Source organism: Podospora bellae-mahoneyi, chromosome 5 (genome assembly GCF_035222275.1).
Source record: "Podospora bellae-mahoneyi strain CBS 112042 chromosome 5, whole genome shotgun sequence".
Classification (NCBI taxonomy): domain Eukaryota; kingdom Fungi; phylum Ascomycota; class Sordariomycetes; order Sordariales; family Podosporaceae; genus Podospora; species Podospora bellae-mahoneyi.
In genome coordinates, this window is record NC_085884.1 from 3,520,532 (window position 1) to 3,536,626 (window position 16,095).

At 53.4% G+C, this 16,095-nt stretch overlaps 4 protein-coding genes across 4 annotated transcripts; 3 read left to right on the top strand and 1 right to left on the bottom strand.

Moving 5' to 3' along the window:
* Window positions 1-570: 570 nt before the first annotated feature.
* On the bottom strand, window positions 571-2,298 carry ASF1 (Histone chaperone asf1). Its single transcript, XM_062880097.1, has 3 exons — window positions 1,674-2,298; window positions 1,256-1,604; window positions 571-1,190 (listed from the first exon to the last, which is right to left on the bottom strand). The coding sequence occupies exons 1-3, from the start codon at window positions 1,780-1,782 to the stop codon at window positions 800-802; spliced, it is 849 nt and encodes a 282-aa protein (XP_062731419.1). The 5' UTR covers window positions 1,783-2,298; the 3' UTR covers window positions 571-799.
* Window positions 2,299-2,386: 88 nt separating this feature from the next.
* RNA14 (mRNA 3'-end-processing protein rna14) lies at window positions 2,387-6,105 on the top strand. The gene is made up of 3 exons (XM_062880098.1): window positions 2,387-3,231; window positions 3,285-4,788; window positions 4,840-6,105. Exons 1-3 carry the CDS (start codon window positions 2,998-3,000, stop codon window positions 5,853-5,855), a joined length of 2,754 nt encoding a protein of 917 aa, XP_062731420.1. The 5' UTR covers window positions 2,387-2,997; the 3' UTR covers window positions 5,856-6,105.
* A 2,056-nt stretch (window positions 6,106-8,161) lies between these two features.
* ago1 (Protein argonaute) lies at window positions 8,162-12,490 on the top strand. The gene is made up of 5 exons (XM_062880099.1): window positions 8,162-8,312; window positions 8,392-8,525; window positions 9,019-9,367; window positions 9,426-9,759; window positions 9,827-12,490. Exons 3-5 carry the CDS (start codon window positions 9,110-9,112, stop codon window positions 12,196-12,198), a joined length of 2,964 nt encoding a protein of 987 aa, XP_062731421.1. The 5' UTR covers window positions 8,162-8,312; window positions 8,392-8,525; window positions 9,019-9,109; the 3' UTR covers window positions 12,199-12,490.
* Window positions 12,491-12,680: 190 nt separating this feature from the next.
* On the top strand, window positions 12,681-15,942 carry SRO7 (Lethal(2) giant larvae sro7; the record flags this gene model as incomplete). The annotated part of the gene is made up of 2 exons (XM_062880100.1): window positions 12,681-12,991; window positions 13,104-15,942. Exons 1-2 carry the CDS (start codon window positions 12,873-12,875, stop codon window positions 15,940-15,942), a joined length of 2,958 nt encoding a protein of 985 aa, XP_062731422.1. The 5' UTR covers window positions 12,681-12,872.
* Between the last annotated feature and the right edge of the window lie 153 nt (window positions 15,943-16,095).

Here is a 16,095-nt window from a genome sequence, read left to right on the forward strand (position 1 = left end):
TGTGCTACGGCTGGGGGTTCCTTTACCTTATGACACTTTTACCAAGAGGGATTAGTTTGAAGGATGAGAGGGAGATACCCAGGAAGCTGTTCTCCGCGGCGAGAACAACCACAGATGATAGCGGGTGGAATGTAGTCATGCTTGATGACCCAACACCACGCTTTTTCTGGACAAGGGGGTTTTGTGGGTTTAAATGCTTGGGCGCAGAGAGGATACCGGACAACGGAATGATGCGAATTACTCTCGAGTTTCACTAAATACCCGTTATTAAGCCGGAGGCGGCTTGGGAGATAGTCGGGGACCTGGAAGAGTCGTGGGGGGCAATAGGCAGGACATATCGCGATGTTGTTGGAGAGGGGACAGGTCTTATTTCTGGGGACAGGTGGTATGTGGATGTTGAACATGCAGAAATAAATAGCGAGATACAAGAAGTAAGGTACTGAACCTAATCGACTGTCAGGTTGGTCATCCCCAGTTACCTATCAGCTTTTTTAGATCTGGAGGAAGGGGTTGCTGGTCAGTGGTCGGCTCGACAATGCCTTATCCAGATATTGTTCACAAATGCACGTGAGACAGAAATTAAACGTGAATGCGACAGAAACCATCGCCAGCCGATGTGATCAATTCAACAGCAGCAGAACGTCTAGGGTATGAATTCCGAAATGCCTCCAAACCTCCCGCAGTCCCGCTTGCAAAAATGACAAACACATATCCCAGGCGCTCTAACCCCAGTCATTATCCGTCACATCATATTCCTGCTTTATATTTCCTTCGCACTCCCAACCCTTCAAGGGGCGGTTCAGTGCACCATGGCATCAGCCTGGGGGGCTGGGGCGCCAGAAGGGGCGCCAGCGGCAGGAACGGCAGGCTTGTCGACCTCCATCTCATCAGTTTCCATCGCGTCGCCGTCGAGCTCTTCGTCCTCGAGGTCGTCTTCACTCTCTCCCTCGATGTCGACACTGCCGTCGTCGGAGAGCTCTTCCTCGTCAACAGCACCGTTCTCGCCCTCAACGCCTTCCATGGCAGCATCCTTATCAGCACCAGTAGCCTCGCCAACGGCAGCAGCCTCCTCCGCTAGCTCAGCCTCCTCCTCGGCAAGCTCCTCAGCACCATACTCCTCCTCATCAGCAACCAAATCGGCCTCAGGCTGCTCAGGAGGGAACTCGGCAGGAGCAGTAGCCTCGGAGTCCCTATTTTTTTCAAGTCGTATTAGCAACCTGCCCCACTCTGTCACAAACTGTAAAATGTAGCATACCACTTAATGTTGAACCTAGTCACACGTGGCTTCTCAGCCAACACGTTGCGCTTGATCTTCTCGATGATGGGCTTGGCAGGGGGGTCGTTCTGGAGCTCTTCGGACTCGTACTCGTTGTTGACATAGTAACCAACACGGACGAACTCGCGGCCGTCGTAGGCGCAGGTGAGGAGGATGACGGTGACGCCGAGGAGCTCGTCGTCGGGGATGAGCTTGGTGTCGGGGGGGTTGGCCTCAAAGGCGAACTTGTTGACGCCCACGGGGATGGGGCCGACGAGGAGGGAGTCGAGCTCCTGGTCGTGGGAGTCGCTTTGGGCGGAGCCGACGTAGGTGAGCTTCCACTCGAGGTCTGTGTGTTTGAGATGAGAGGGTTAGATATGGGTGGAAACAAAAGTCGGAAAAAATGTTACAAACATACCCTTCTCAAGTGGCTCCAGGCACTCGAATGTGATCTCAAAAAGGTACTTGTCGGTGAACTTGGCGGGGTTGTTGGCCACATTGACGCCGAGAAGCGTGACGACAGACATTTTGAGTCTGTGTTTCAAAATAAGATAAAACAGTTGAATCCAGAGAAGCGAGAGAGAGAGTGAGTGTGTGTGTGAGAGAGAGAGAGAGAGAGAAAAGCAGAGTCGGCGCCTGCTGTGCGTAGTTGGTGATGGTGGTGGTGGTGAGAAAGTGGAAAATGGTTGGGCGGTGATGGTGGGAAAAAGAAGGGAAGGGCAACAGGAAAGGCGCTAAGAAGGAAACAGAGATTTGTTTGTTTTGAATGGACAGCGCTTCGACCTTTTTTAATTCTGGTCACTGGATGGCAACGCAGTCCTGTCTTGTCTCGTTTTAGGTGGGCAAAAAGGTGGGCACTTTTCAGCTTGAACTCATCAAACACAGAGGCACAGGCTCCGTCGCGCTGCTACGGGGGGGCATTGACTGTTGAGTCGTGTCGCTCTCTCAGGGTCGCGTAGAGTGCCAGCCCGGGAGTCGCGTCTCCTGGGCTCCTAATTAGGTCAGCGAATTGCCGCCCAATTCCCCACTGTCCTGTCTCCCGCTTCCCCACTGTGCGTGCCACCTGGCCCAGGCCCATTTATCCACAAGCCACATTGAGCCACAGCTTGGCAGAAAGAAAACCAAGTGCATGTAGTCGCGCTTCCATCTCTTGTCCATCTCTTATCACACCTTGAAGACGTGTGTCGAACTATAAATTTTCGACGACAGCGACAACAACAACAACAACAACAACAACAACAATAACAACAACTTTGCTCCATAACGGCATCATTGAGAACAATAGCAGCATCCTCTCTTGAATAGCACAGCCTACATTCAATATCTGGGTCCTGCTTACTGCGCGACTCCCAGTCCCCAGTCCCCCAGTTCTTTGTGTGCGCTGCCAAAAAAAAAAAGGCCTTGCTGGTCAAAATCTCCGTCTCTTGTGATCCATGCGACGCAACGATTCTCAGTGACTCTGCGTAATCTTTTTCTTCTTCTTTTCGCTAGCTTCCTGCTCCCACCCACCCTTTCTTCCCGCCTCTATCGCCATCACAAGTGCTGTGTCTCTCATCGACGGTGGACCTACCTACCCCAATTGCGGTTTCCCCAAGCAGCACTGATCCGAGTTTTCTACCATCACCACCGTTTGATATCGGCGCATCACCACTTTCGACCTCGGCAGCCTTGCCAATTGCGGCAGCGATTCATTCCCCTCGACCGAGACCTTCAGGTCATTATCAACAGCTTCATATTGCACAATGGCCGACGCCCCGACCGACGACGGGCCGAACAATGGCTCCCTTAGCCCACCTACCGAGACCCCAATTCTGGTACCTGTCGACAAGGTCGCCCAACTCGAGAAGCGAGTTACAGAAGACCCTCGCGGAGCCTTGGACGCATGGCTCGCGTTGATGGCCGAGCACCGGTGCAGAGGCAACATTGCCCAGGCCAGAGAGATTTACGAGCGGTTCCTGGCCATCTTTCCTCAGGCGGTATGTCTCTTGCGCCCCCTTGCCTCAACAACGCAATGCTAACAATGGAATAGGCCGAGGTCTGGGTGCAATGGCTGGAGATGGAACTCGAAACCGATAATTTCAACGAGGCTGAGCGCATCTTCAGCACTGCTCTCATATCCACACCGAACCTTGCCCTCTGGACAAAGTATCTCGACTATGTTCGCCGTCGCAATGACCTCAACGATGGGAATGCTCGCCAAATTGTCTATCAAGCGTACGATTTCGCGCTCAACAACATCGGGCTCGACAAGGACTCCGGCAAGATCTGGGCCGACTACATTCAGTTTCTCAAGTCTGGGCCTGGCACCCTGGGAGGAAGCCAGTGGGAAGATCTGAAGAAGATGGATCAGATCCGCTCCGCTTACCAGAAGGCTATTTGTGTGCCCATCGCTAACGTCAATAACCTGTGGAAGGAGTATGACCAGTTCGAGATGAGCCTGAACAAGCCCAACGGTCGCAAGAACCTCGCCGAACGGTCGCCGTCCTACATGACGGCCAAGAGTGCCTACATCGCCCTCGAGAACACCACCCGTGGTCTGCAGCGGACGACCCTCCCCGTTCTTCCCCCAGCCGCTGCTCACTTTGACGGGTACCAGGAGTACATGGAGCAAGTTGAGATCTGGAAGAGGTGGATCGCGTGGGAGAAGTCTGATCCTCTTTACCTCAAGGAGGACGAGAAGCTGCCTGGCCTCTACCAGAAGCGCATTCTCTATGTTTACCGGCAGGCCCTGATGGCGCTGAGGTTCTGGCCAGAGATGTGGCTGGATGCGGCCGAGTGGTGCTTTGAGAACAACATTATTGATGACAAGCCAAAAACTAGCGACCAAAAAAATGACGTGTCCACAGGTCTTGAATTTCTGATTCGTGGCATTGAAGCAAACCCAGAGAGCGTCCTCCTTGCACTCCGGTACGGTGATTACATTGAATCCACTCACCAGACTGAGGACAACGACAAGGCCAAGATTGCGCTTGGTCAGGCTGTGCGCGCTCCCTACAACAAGGTGCTTGACACGCTGTATGATATAATCAACAAGGTGAAAGACCGTGAGACGGCTCACATTGCTCAGATTCAGGAGGCGGCCAAGAAGGCGGCTGCGAGGGATAATTCGTCTAGCGGGTCTGATGATGATGAAGATGATGAGGAGGAGGGTGAGGGGTCGACCAAGCCGGCGATGGATGCCAGTGCGGAGAAGCAGATACAGGCGGTGCAGCAGGTTTCTGCTATGCAGACCAAGATGCTGTCAAAGACCATCTCGTTTGTCTGGATTGCTCTGATCCGGGCCATGAGGCGGATTCAGGGCAAGGGCAAGGCGAACACGGAGATGGGCGGTATGAGGCAGGTCTTCCAGGACGCTAGACAGCGCGGTCGGCTCACCAGCGATGTTTATGCGGCTGTTGCACATATGGAGTGGACAATTTACAAGGAGCCCGCTGGTGGAAAGATTTTTGACCGTGGTGCGAAGCTGTTTCCTGAGGATGAGGATTTTGCGTTGGAGCACATCAAGTATCTCCATTCTTTGAATGACTTTACCAGTAAGTTTCTCACCCTCTTTAGTTTCCCACTCATGGCTAACCATCTCACAGATGCCCGCGTCCTTTTCGAGCGTGTCGTCTCTCGCCTAACCTCCAAGCCGGAGAACGTACACAAGGCCAAACAGCTTTACGTCTACTTCCACAAGTACGAGTCCCAATTTGGTGAACTCGCCCAGATTTCCAAACTGGAGAAACGCATGGCGGAGCTTTTCCCGGAGGACCCGAAGCTCTCTCACTTCTCGGCGCGTTTCTCAACCGAAAAGTTCGACCCTATCACGGCGAGAGTTATCGTCTCTCCTGCGGCTCAGCTCCGACCGAAAATACAACCACCTGGTTTGATGCCCTCGATTGAACAACAACAACCACAACAACCCATCTCCATCCGCAACACCCCCACCCCGGCGCCTCAATTCCAACCAACAATCACCAACTCCCCCAAACGTCCTCTTCCCCTGGATGACGACGAGTCAAACCCGCCTCGCAAGATTCAGAGAAACGATTACAACACCGAGTTCGTCCGTGGCGCCTCCCCCCTAAAAGGAGCAGCTGGCCGTAGACTGGACCAGCAGCGTCGTATGCAGGGAAGTGCTGGAGGCGCGAGCTATAGCAGCACCCCTGCCCCTATCGCTCGGGACATCACCTTCCTCCTCGGCTTAATCCCCCGGGCTGAGGCCTACGATTACCACCGTATGAACCCAAACAAGGTCGTCAATTTGCTCCAGTCGACGAACGTACCAGAGTACCACGTCTGGAAAGCCCACGCCAATCCAAGCCAGAACCCACACCACAGAAATGTTTCCACCGATTTTGGGAGCTACGGTGGTGGATATGGGAACAGGGACTCACCGGCCCCAAGGGTGGGAAGTCCGTATGGACAACAGAAGTTGGTGATGGGGCAGGGGCAAGGCTACAGACAGAGTAGTCTCAGGCCGGGGAGCGCCGGGAGTGGAGCGGGGTATGAGCCTCCTCCTGCGGTACCTGGGCAGGGCGCCGGCGGGTATCAGTTTGGGGGTTTGCCTCCCCCCCCTCCTCCACCGGGGTATGGAGGTTATGGTGGGGGGTATTAAGACGATAGGGGAGGTTTGTAGCTGGGGGAATATAATTATATCTGGGGTTAGGTAGAGGGATTGAGGGTTCATCATGGCGTTCTGAGGAGGTGCATATTGTATAGGATAGGAGTTTTCTTTTGGGAGAGGCTAAAGGTGATGCATTTGTAGTTGGGATTGGGGGCAAAAGTTAAATGGGGGATTATGGGAGAGATACAGCCCGACCTGTATATAACGATTCGAGCTATAGCGATTTCTCCCACGTACCGATCGGAATTGCTAAACTAACCTATTTTATATGAGCCAGAGTAATAAATTGGGCATTGAAATTATTGTAATATTATAGGCCTATAAGGGGGGCAAGACCTACCTTTTAAGTTTAAGAACTAACCCCCTAATCTTAATCTGCTTTTTACTCAGCCTATCTTTTTTTTTTCTATCTAGAGTAATATTATTTAACTAAATATTGAAATGGTGAGAAAACACACAAAACAACCACAACACCACAAATATACCCTCAGCAGGTCTCTGAATGAACACACCTGCGTGACAATGGCTCGCTCACAGGCCGCACTTCACGTAGGACAAAGAAAAGACTCTGTGGGCTCGCAGGCCACACAATAAGCACCGTATTGGCCTGATTAGAGGGCCAGAATTGCCTGCACACGCGCAAGGCACAAAATACGAAGAAAATAGAAGTCGATGTCTTGTCTAAAATAGAATGTCCGAAGCAGACCGCTTATATACATGACCCCTGAACCTCCGAATCCTCCGAGAGTCCCACTTCCTTACTCATACCCTCAGGCCTGTGGCCGCACCCCAAACCAGTGGTAACAAAAAATAGTGTAAAAAGGGGTGTTTCAAATAGCGATATTTCTTATATAACGATGAGACTCCTCACACCAACCGAATCGTTATATACAGGTTTGACTTTAGTGTAGTAGGTTGGACGGGCCGGGTGAATTGTAAATGTTTTGTTCTTTCCGAGGTTTCAAGGTCTTTTGGATGGTGATGATGGATTCATTTTCAGTGGCTTGTGAATTCTTCTCGTGAGAGAGTCTGTCTGCGCCAGATGGTGGATGTCCTGCAGTGGTGATCAACTGTCATAGATTTGTGACCAGGAGTGCGACCTCCCACTTTCAGCGAGCATCTGTCTATGTGAGACATGGTGCGATATATTATGTCCTGTTGTGGAAATGTGAAATGACCTGACATGTGACACTCATAATACGGTCAACCCCTTCTCCGTGACCAAAAACACAAAATTGTCATCCAGGCTAGGCTATCCATTCAAGGCGGGCAGTGAAAGTGTCACTGACAAAGATCCCTTTCGTTTACTTGAGGGTTGTCGTTGTCCGGCCGAAATGTTAGTCCGCCGAGACCAAAAAAAGGGGCTGGTCTTGGCAGGGGTTGGTGTCAAGACTGGTAGAACCAAGATGCTTTTGTCTCATGTCGGGTTGTACAGGGGTGGTGGGATAAGCTTATTTTGACGACTGGTCTTGTTTTGGGGAGGAGATGGATGGTAAGATGTTGGAGAGGAGGGGTGGGATGGGATTGGGGGCTGGGATTGCTCAACACTTTCTGTTTGTTGAGTGTTTTTGGGAATGCTTTCATCACCAATATCGCGTGGTGTCTTTTCAGGGAAGAATACGGACTTTGGATTGGGATTGGGATAGATACATTAGTGTACTGCAATGTGGTCTACTAAACGTCTGGAAATGCTCATAGTGTTTTCAACAGGCCAGGCAAATATAACCTTTATGGTACCTAATTTCTTTATATACTCAATGTGTGTGGTACCTGCCTATGCTTAAGAGAGGAAGCAAAGAACTTGGCTCAAGTTCCTTGCCCTAGTGTTCCACAGAAGAGTTGAGAAATGTCAAGTGATTGAGTAGCCCTAAGTGAACGGGGAGGAGGTGATTCCAGCTGCAATTCATGATACTGTGCGGGTCAAGAGAAGAAGTTTCTTTTCCCAGGTGAGGGAGCAGGTAGATTGTTTAGTTTTCTCTGTTGTGGTGTGATGGGAAGGGAGCAGAGTATTTTCTTCTCCTGTGGTCCGGAATGATGCGTCAAGGGAGACCACGTAAGATACGTGATGCTCAGAGATGGGTGATGGTGATGTGGTTTCTCCGCCTGAAGATAGTTCGCTCTTCCAGCTCTTGTGCCGGCGGTGGCTGTGATGATGAATAGTCTGATGTGCTCCCTCAGCGCTCCTTCCGTCTTTCCCACGTATGCCCATCAGAGCAGAGTCCTATCGCCAACCAACAAAGGAAGCCCTATCACCAACCTCGCTGGCGTCATACGCGTCCCCCCACTTGCCTATCAAACAGAAGAGCAATTCCTTTGTCTTCCAAGGCTGTTATCGCTGCTTACAACAACCATTACCCGCTTCTTCCTCCGATATTCACTTGCTCCAGCTGATCGTTGCTCAGTGGGGGACTGATTAGGAATTCTGGGCCCTCAATTCCTGGGTATAAAGTAAGGTCTTCCTCTCCCACCACTCCCACAACTCCAACAACCTTTCCTCTCACAAACCACTCTCATATTCAACCCTCAGCCATCGGCTGCCTTCACTCTCTACTCTCCTTCAACCCATAGCGGTATCAAACTTTGACATCCCTCTATCAAACCGTCTTCAGTCTACCCTTCCGTGGTAGCAAAACCGCGACTTGCTTCGACATCCACCAAAAGGTACGTTCTTGAAGCCATCGCCATTTGGCATGATTCGCCAACATCACACATCACCACCACATCATCACTCGGTCGCACGCTCTCTGTCGGGACAATCAGCACTGATCAGCACCGATTCACACCGGGTCGCTGCATCAGGCACACCCAGCAAGTGGGGGTCGTGCATGTGCCTACCCAGCTCGTTCCTTCCCCCCTTGTTCTCGGCACTCATGGGCACTCATTGCGCCGTTTCACTGGGGTAGCCTTGCTGCCTGTTTGTCTTGATCTGTTTGCATCTGCTACACACACCTCACAAAACTCACTCTCCCCTTACCTCCAACCCCCCAAACAGTCTCTGTCCAGTCATCTGTGATTGATTGTCGCTCTCTCCTTTCCATCCTCTGCCATCTCCTACATAACCTCTCCCGCTGTCCCCCGGCCCTCTCATTCTCTCTTCTCTCTTCTTCCTGGCCGCTTTGATCCACAGACAGCGATTGACATAGCAACGCAACAGTCCTTCTAGGCAACTCGCTCTCTGCATCTTCGACAAGAAGCCAACAGCTACGACACTCTTTTGTCCCATCTCTTATAGCCCCATCGCCGCCATGGATGACACTCAGGAGTTCAATCCCAAGGACTTGCCTTCCTACCCCAAGCATACCGACTTCAAGGACTTGAACACCAAGGCTGTTGAGAGGCGCATTGATCTCACCCCCGAAGCTTACGTCGAGGATCTTGACAAATTCCACCCCTTTGCCAGCCGCCCTGGTTGGAACGACGATGCCAAGGCCCGCAAGGTCAATGTCGCCATCAACCAGTACCGCATCAAGGTTGCCAAGCTGCCCACCATCTTCCAGTACAATGTAGGCAACTCTTGACAGGGAACATCGTCTTGTGCTCATCATTAACACACATCTGCAGCTTGACGTTTCCCCCAATCCCGATGCCAATGTGGTCTTCCGCAAGTGCTGGGAGAACCCGACCTTGCAAGCCCACATGAAGCAGTTCAAGACCCCCGAAGGCAAGTCGGGCGACTGGCTGTATGATGGTGGCAAGATCCTCTGGTCCCGCAACGACATTGGCAATCAGGCTGTCAAGAAGCAGATAGACCTTCGCGAGAATGAGGGTGGCTCGCGTGGCAAGCCCCAGCCGCTTTTCATCACCATCACCAAGACCAAGCAGTTGAACCTGGAGGCGATCAATGCCTATCTGGCTGGCAAGATGGGCTGGGACAATGTGGTTATGGAGACTATAAGTGAGTTGTCACATGTCCAGAAGTTTATGCTGTGCTGTTGGAAAAGCTAAACATGTTATCTACCTAGCTTTTCTGGACCAGGTTTTCCGTGCTGGTCCCACTAGGGTTTTCGGTTTCATCGCCAACAAGCGTACGCTTATCCACCCCCAAAGCTCTGAGAGCATGCCTCTCAACGCTCTCACCGAGGCCATCAAGGGCATTTACTCTGCCATTCGCCTGAACTCGTCCAACATCACAGGCGGTCAGGGCCTCGGCGTCAATGTCGACGTCGCCAACAACACTTACTTCATTGGTCAGAACATGGCTCAGCTGGCCCGCCACTTGGTAATCAACTTGTGCCCCAACGTCGGCCCCCACAAGCCTGATGAGTTCTTCCAGTTTGTCAAGCCTGTCCAGGACAAGAACGGCAAATGGGGCATGTCTGCCGGGCTCAAGGCTCTCCGCCGCTTGACGAATCTTCGCTTCAGGGTCACTCATCGCGGCAAGAAGGACAAGAATGGGAACCTAATCCCCTCCCCCATCTACAGGGTCAAGGGCGTCGTGTTTGAGCCAAAGTATGGTCAGGAGGGTGCGTCGGCCAAGAAGGTCACTTTTCAGCGCAAGGAATTCAATGAGGCCACGCAGGAGATTACCACCTCCGAGATGTCCATTTACGACTTCTACGAGCTTCATTACAAGAAGCGTCTTCGTCTCTGGCAGCTGCCTCTGATTGAGACCAACAAGGCCGGGTACTTTCCCATGGAGCTCTGCGAGGTGGAGCGCTTCTGCCCCTACCCATTCAAGCTTGATGGAGACATGACCACCAAGATGTTGCGGTTTGCTGTCCAGGCTCCCAAGGAGCGCAAGATGCAGATCGAGAAGATGGTTACCCAGCTCCAGTGGGGCAATGACAGGTTCCTCAAGCAATTCGGCATCCAGATGGACAGCACCATGCCCAGGGTCGAAGCCCGTGTCATTCCCAACCCCGGCATCTCATTCGGCAACAAGATCGTCAATCCCGGAGTGAGTGGTCGCTGGGATCTTCGTGGGCTCAAGTTCATTGAGCCCAACCCACAGCCACTCAAGTCGTGGGGCATCTGCGTCACCCAGGACTGCTGTGACCAGCCCACTGTCGCCGCCTTCTACAAGAACTGGTCCAATATCTTCAAGGGCCACGGTGGGCGGATCCAAAATGACCCCATCATCTTCCGGGCCCAGGGCAGTCAGTACACCGAGGTCGTCCAGAATGCCTGGCATACGGTCGGCAAGAAATTCAATGCGAACCCTCAGATCATCTTCTTCATCCTCAAGGACAAGTCGGCTTGGTACTACGAGCGCTTGAAGCGCAGCTCAGACTGCCGCTATGCCATGCCGACGCAGATGTTGAACCTCCAGCAGGTCCGGAAGGGCCAGGCGCAGTACTGCTCCAACGTCTGCTTGAAGGTCAATGCCAAGCTAGGTGGATGCACTGCCGTGGCCGTCAAGACTCAGGCTGGGCAGCCGCTCAAGCCCAACTCTGTGGCGCCGCACTTTGACAACACGCCTACCATGTTTATTGGTGCTGATGTTTCTCACGGCGCTGCTGGTCATCTGTCGCCTTCGGTTGCTGCCATGACTGTCTCCATGGACAAGGCGGCCACCAAGTACGCCGCTGGTGCCCAGACCAATGGCTGGCGGGTTGAGATTATCCAGCCTTACAACATGATGCAGATGCTGCAGCCCATGATTAAACAGTGGCGCCAGCGGAACGGTACGTTTCCCAAGCGCGTATTCTACATGCGGGACGGTGTCTCTGAGGGCCAGTACGCCCACGTCATGCAGCACGAGTTCCCGGCTATGAAGAAGGCGTTCGAGGCGGCCATGGCTAGTGAGAAGGCTGCCGCCCCGCTCTTCACCATTATCATTGCCACCAAGCGTCACCACATCCGCTTCTTCCCCGACAGCAACGCGGCGGACAAGAACGGCAACGCCCTTCCGGGCACCCTGGTTGAGCGTGAGGTCACCCACCCCTTCCAGTACGATTTCTACCTCTGCTCCCATGTGGCCATCAAGGGCACGGCGCGCCCTGTTCACTACACGGTTCTGCACGACGAGGTCAAGCTGCCTCCTGCCAAGCTTCAGGAGATGATCTATCACCAGTGCTACCAGTATGTGCGGTCCACCACTCCGGTGTCTTTGCACCCTGCCGTGTACTATGCCCACTTGGTGAGCAACCGCGCGCGTCCCCACGAGATGGGCCTCTTCACCGACCGTGTCCCCGAGGACGTCAAGCATGGTATCCTCCGCGCGGCTCTGGGCAACTATGCCAAGTTGCAGAAGGCCAGGAAGTCCAGGCAGAAGGACAGCCAGACCTCCCAGAGCGACGAGCGCGACAAGATCTGCCCCAAGCTCATGCCCCTTGGACGGGAGGCCAAGCCCGGGGCCAAGGAGGCGTTCGAGGCGGGTATGTGGTTCGTCTAAACGACGACCACCATGACATCACACCCTGTCATTTTGTAATTATATCATGTATATTGAGCCTGGCAGTAGGGGAGATGGTTCCACGACGACTATCAAGGGGGAGTGACATTTCGGGCGAGAATGCAAGGAAAGTCGATGGGAGAGCCTCTGACCGCGGAAGACCTTGGCTGAGGATTTGAGTTCGGAGAGTAAAGGAGGACAAACAGGTGTTAAGGAAGCTTATAGCATCCTGCAAATCCATCGTTGCTTTTTGAAAATCCTCGTGTCTGCTTCAGTCTGATTTGCGATGTCGTGACGACTTGGTGATATGTGTGATGTGGTACAGAGAGATTCAGTGGTGACGAGGAGAGGTAGGTGAGTATTTATATAACCCCTTTTTCCACCACTCTCACCACAGCAACGGGTTGAAGTTCAAGCTAGGGTCCAGCTTATGTCATGAATCTATCTTGCCAAGGATCTCACAGCAAAGTGTAACCCCACCAAAACCGTCAGCGGCCGCTCGTCACAGGTGTGTGTGCCCCGCCATGCCGAGCACATGCTGAGACCTGGAGTCTTGGGGGATGTGCCGCTGTTTCCGGCGAGAAAGTTGTTCTCCAACCTTTGGGGATTTTTCCCACTTCCTCTCCTTTTCCATTAACCCTTGACATCAAACAAGAAGAGGCGCAACAGTAAATATGGCGTCCTTTTTACGAGCCAAACAGAGCGGTGTTGCGACCGACCTGTCTGCTGGGCTGCTACCGGGGAGTTTTAACCCTGACGAGCTGGCCAGATATGGGATCAACTCCCAGGTTAGGTACGCCCCTCCCCTTCTTCTTTTTTTTTTTTTTTTTTTTTTTTTTTTTCCATCCCTTCATCTCGTCGGCCAGAAGACAAAATCTAACGGGATATATTTGCGGGATAATCAGTTGTCTAGCCTACGATCCAACCCGATCCCTCCTCGCGGTCGGCACATCCCCATCGACCTTTTCTCCCAGGGGGAAAATCTACGTCTTTGGTCGTGACCGCGTCCATCGGATCCTCCAACCTCCCAATCCCTCCGGGGGGGTTTCCTATCGACAACTCGCCTTTGTGAATCATTCGTTGGTGTCACTTGATTCGAACAACGAGGTTGCCTTGTGGGATTTGGAGACTTGCACCCAGACGTCAAAGTACAGCTACGTAAAAGTTTCTAGTTTGGTCACTGATCCTGCTCTTGACTGGGCTTTTGTTGGGTCGGCGTCTTCTTCGGGGGATGTGCAAGTTTATGACCTTGACCGAGCGAGGCCGGTGCCGTTCCGGTTGGGGAATTTGGCGAAGGAGGTTTACCCGAGGGAGATGATTGGGGATCGGGCGGGGGTGGCGGCTATGGCGATACATCCGAGGGATATCGGGAAGCTGGCTGTGGGCTATGCCGGGGGGGTGGTGGGGGTTTATAGTTTTAAGATGGGGGGGGTGCAGAGGTGGTATGAACCGCCGCCGGCTGGGGGGAGGATGATGATGAGGGGGAAGGTGAAGTTGACGAATGTGGTTTGGCACCCGTCGGGGACTTTTCTCATGGGGGGGTATGAGAATGGGGTGATGGTTTTTTGGGATGTGAAGGAGGGGAGGGTGGTTGGGGTGAGGGATGTTTATGGGTCGTTGGATGATCTGGAGGGGGATAAGAGGGATAGGGTGCCGTTGGGGAGGGTGAAGTGGGCTTGTAAGGGGAACAATCCGGATGATACTGGGTTGGTGGTGCAGGGGGGGTGGGATAGGGGGGAGCAGCAGAGCGGGAAGAGGGGGATAAGTTTTCTTGATTTGGGGCCTACGCCGGTTTATGCGACGAGTTCGTGGGAGGTTTTGGGGGGGTACGTCAAGGGGAGGGGGGAGAGGGTGGTGATGGAGATGCCGCCGGGCGCAGAGGTGGTGGATTATGTGTTGATCCCTAGACAGAGTCCGTATTTTGATGGGGCGCAGGATCCGCTTGCGGTTATGGCCATGTTGAGCTCTGGGGAGTTGATTACTCTGAGTTTCCCGTCCGGGTGGGCGATTAGTCCGACGAACATGCTGCATCCGAGCTTGTCGTTTGTGCACCCGTTTGTGCAGAGGATTGGGGTGGCGAGTGTGGGGAGGGAGAGGTGGTTGGGGATGGTGGAAAAGAGGAGCCAGGGGGAGGCGATACTGAAGGGGGGGAAGGGGGGCAATACGAGGAGGAAGATGGTGGATGTGAGGAATGTGATTTTGGTGGCGCACGCGGATAGCACGGTGAGGATTTGGGATGTCGGGTTTGGGGACGAGGTTGAGAACCCGGGGCAGTTGCAGGTTGATGTGGCGAGGGCGGTGGGGAGGTTTGAGGATGTGAGTGTCAGTGAGGTGCATATGGCCGAGGGGACGGGGGAGTTTGCCGCGGGGACGAAGACGGGGGAGGTGGTGGTTTACAAGTGGGGGGTTAATAAGTTTCATGGGAGGGATGCGATGACGGCGCTGGATCCAAAGCCTGGAGGACTGACGGATATCAGTACGAGGGCTGAGCCTTCACTCAAAGAAGGTCTTCAACCCTTTGTGCTCTACGAGATGGCACAAGGTTCCATCTCGGCGCTTTGCGTCTCAGACGTAGGGTTCATCGCAGTTGGATCAGAAGGAGGACACTTCAGCATGATCGACCTCCGCGGCCCATCCGTCATCTACACCTCCCCAGTGACCGAGTTCATCACCCAAGAAAAGAAGTCCTTCTCCCTCAAGAAATCCTCCTCCTCCCACAACAAGTTGGAATTCCCCACGGCTATTTCCTTTGGCGTCATGACACTCGAAGGAGACAGCTACTCCTCCATCTGCTGCTTCGTCGGCACAAACCTAGGCCACATTGCGACGTTCCGCCTCTTGCCGTCAGGGCAATCGTACACGGCAAAACCCGCCGGCTTCATCAAGACCTCAGCCGACAGGGTCATTTCCCTCAGCCCGATCAACTCGGAAACTGGCTCTCCGGCCACAGCAACGGGGCAGTCAGTCGCTGGTTTGAGGTCAAACGTCCAAACCCCCGGCGTTTTGGTCGCCGTTACCCAATCCGAAATCCGGATTTTCAAACCCTCCACCAACAAGGGCGCGTCCAAATCTTTTGACGACCAGCTTTGCGACTCTGCCAGAGTCATCCACCCGCCTAATCTCCCACCGTCGGTTGTCTGTCTGTTCGGTGACCGCACCACAAGGGCGTATTCCATCCCGTCGCTCAAGGAAGTCGGCCGCGCAAGTTTGTCCATGCTGGACCCCTCCCGGACGCTGTCGTGCGTGATATCAAAAACGGGAGAGCTGATAGCGTGGAACGGACCGTCTGAGATTGCAGTCATGCCCGTTTATGGGAGCGGTAAAGGGCTCCCTGCGTCGACGGATAGTTTGATTTCGCCCGAGAGGACACTACCCCCCAGACCGACGATTTCGAATCTTCAGTGGATCTCGGGGACGCAATATGTCAGTCCGACGGATTTGGATTTGTTGATCGGGGGGGAGGGGAGGCCGCCTTCGAAGAGGGTGGTGAGGGCTGAGGAGGTGGAGCGTGCTGCTGCTGGTGGTGGCGGGTACGGCGGGAGCAGTAGCCAGCAACAACAAGAGGGCTGGGGAGATTATTTGGTCAGGCAGGTGAATGAGAGGGCGGAGAAGCTCAGCTTTGTGGACGATGCGATGATGAAGCTGCAGGAGGCGAGCAGCGGGTGGGCGGAGGATGTCAACAAGACGGTCAAGGAGCAGAAGAGGGGGTTGTTGCTGGGGGGGTTGAAGAAGAGTTTCTTTTGATTTTTTGCGAGGTTATTTAAGGGTATGGAACGTGTGGGTAAGGTTGGGTCCGGGGAGTTTTTCGGATGTGTTTTAGATACCATGAATGGATGTTTCTTCGTTGCCTTGCAATGTGGCTAACTTATGAGGTTGTATGCTTTGCTTGCTGCGAAA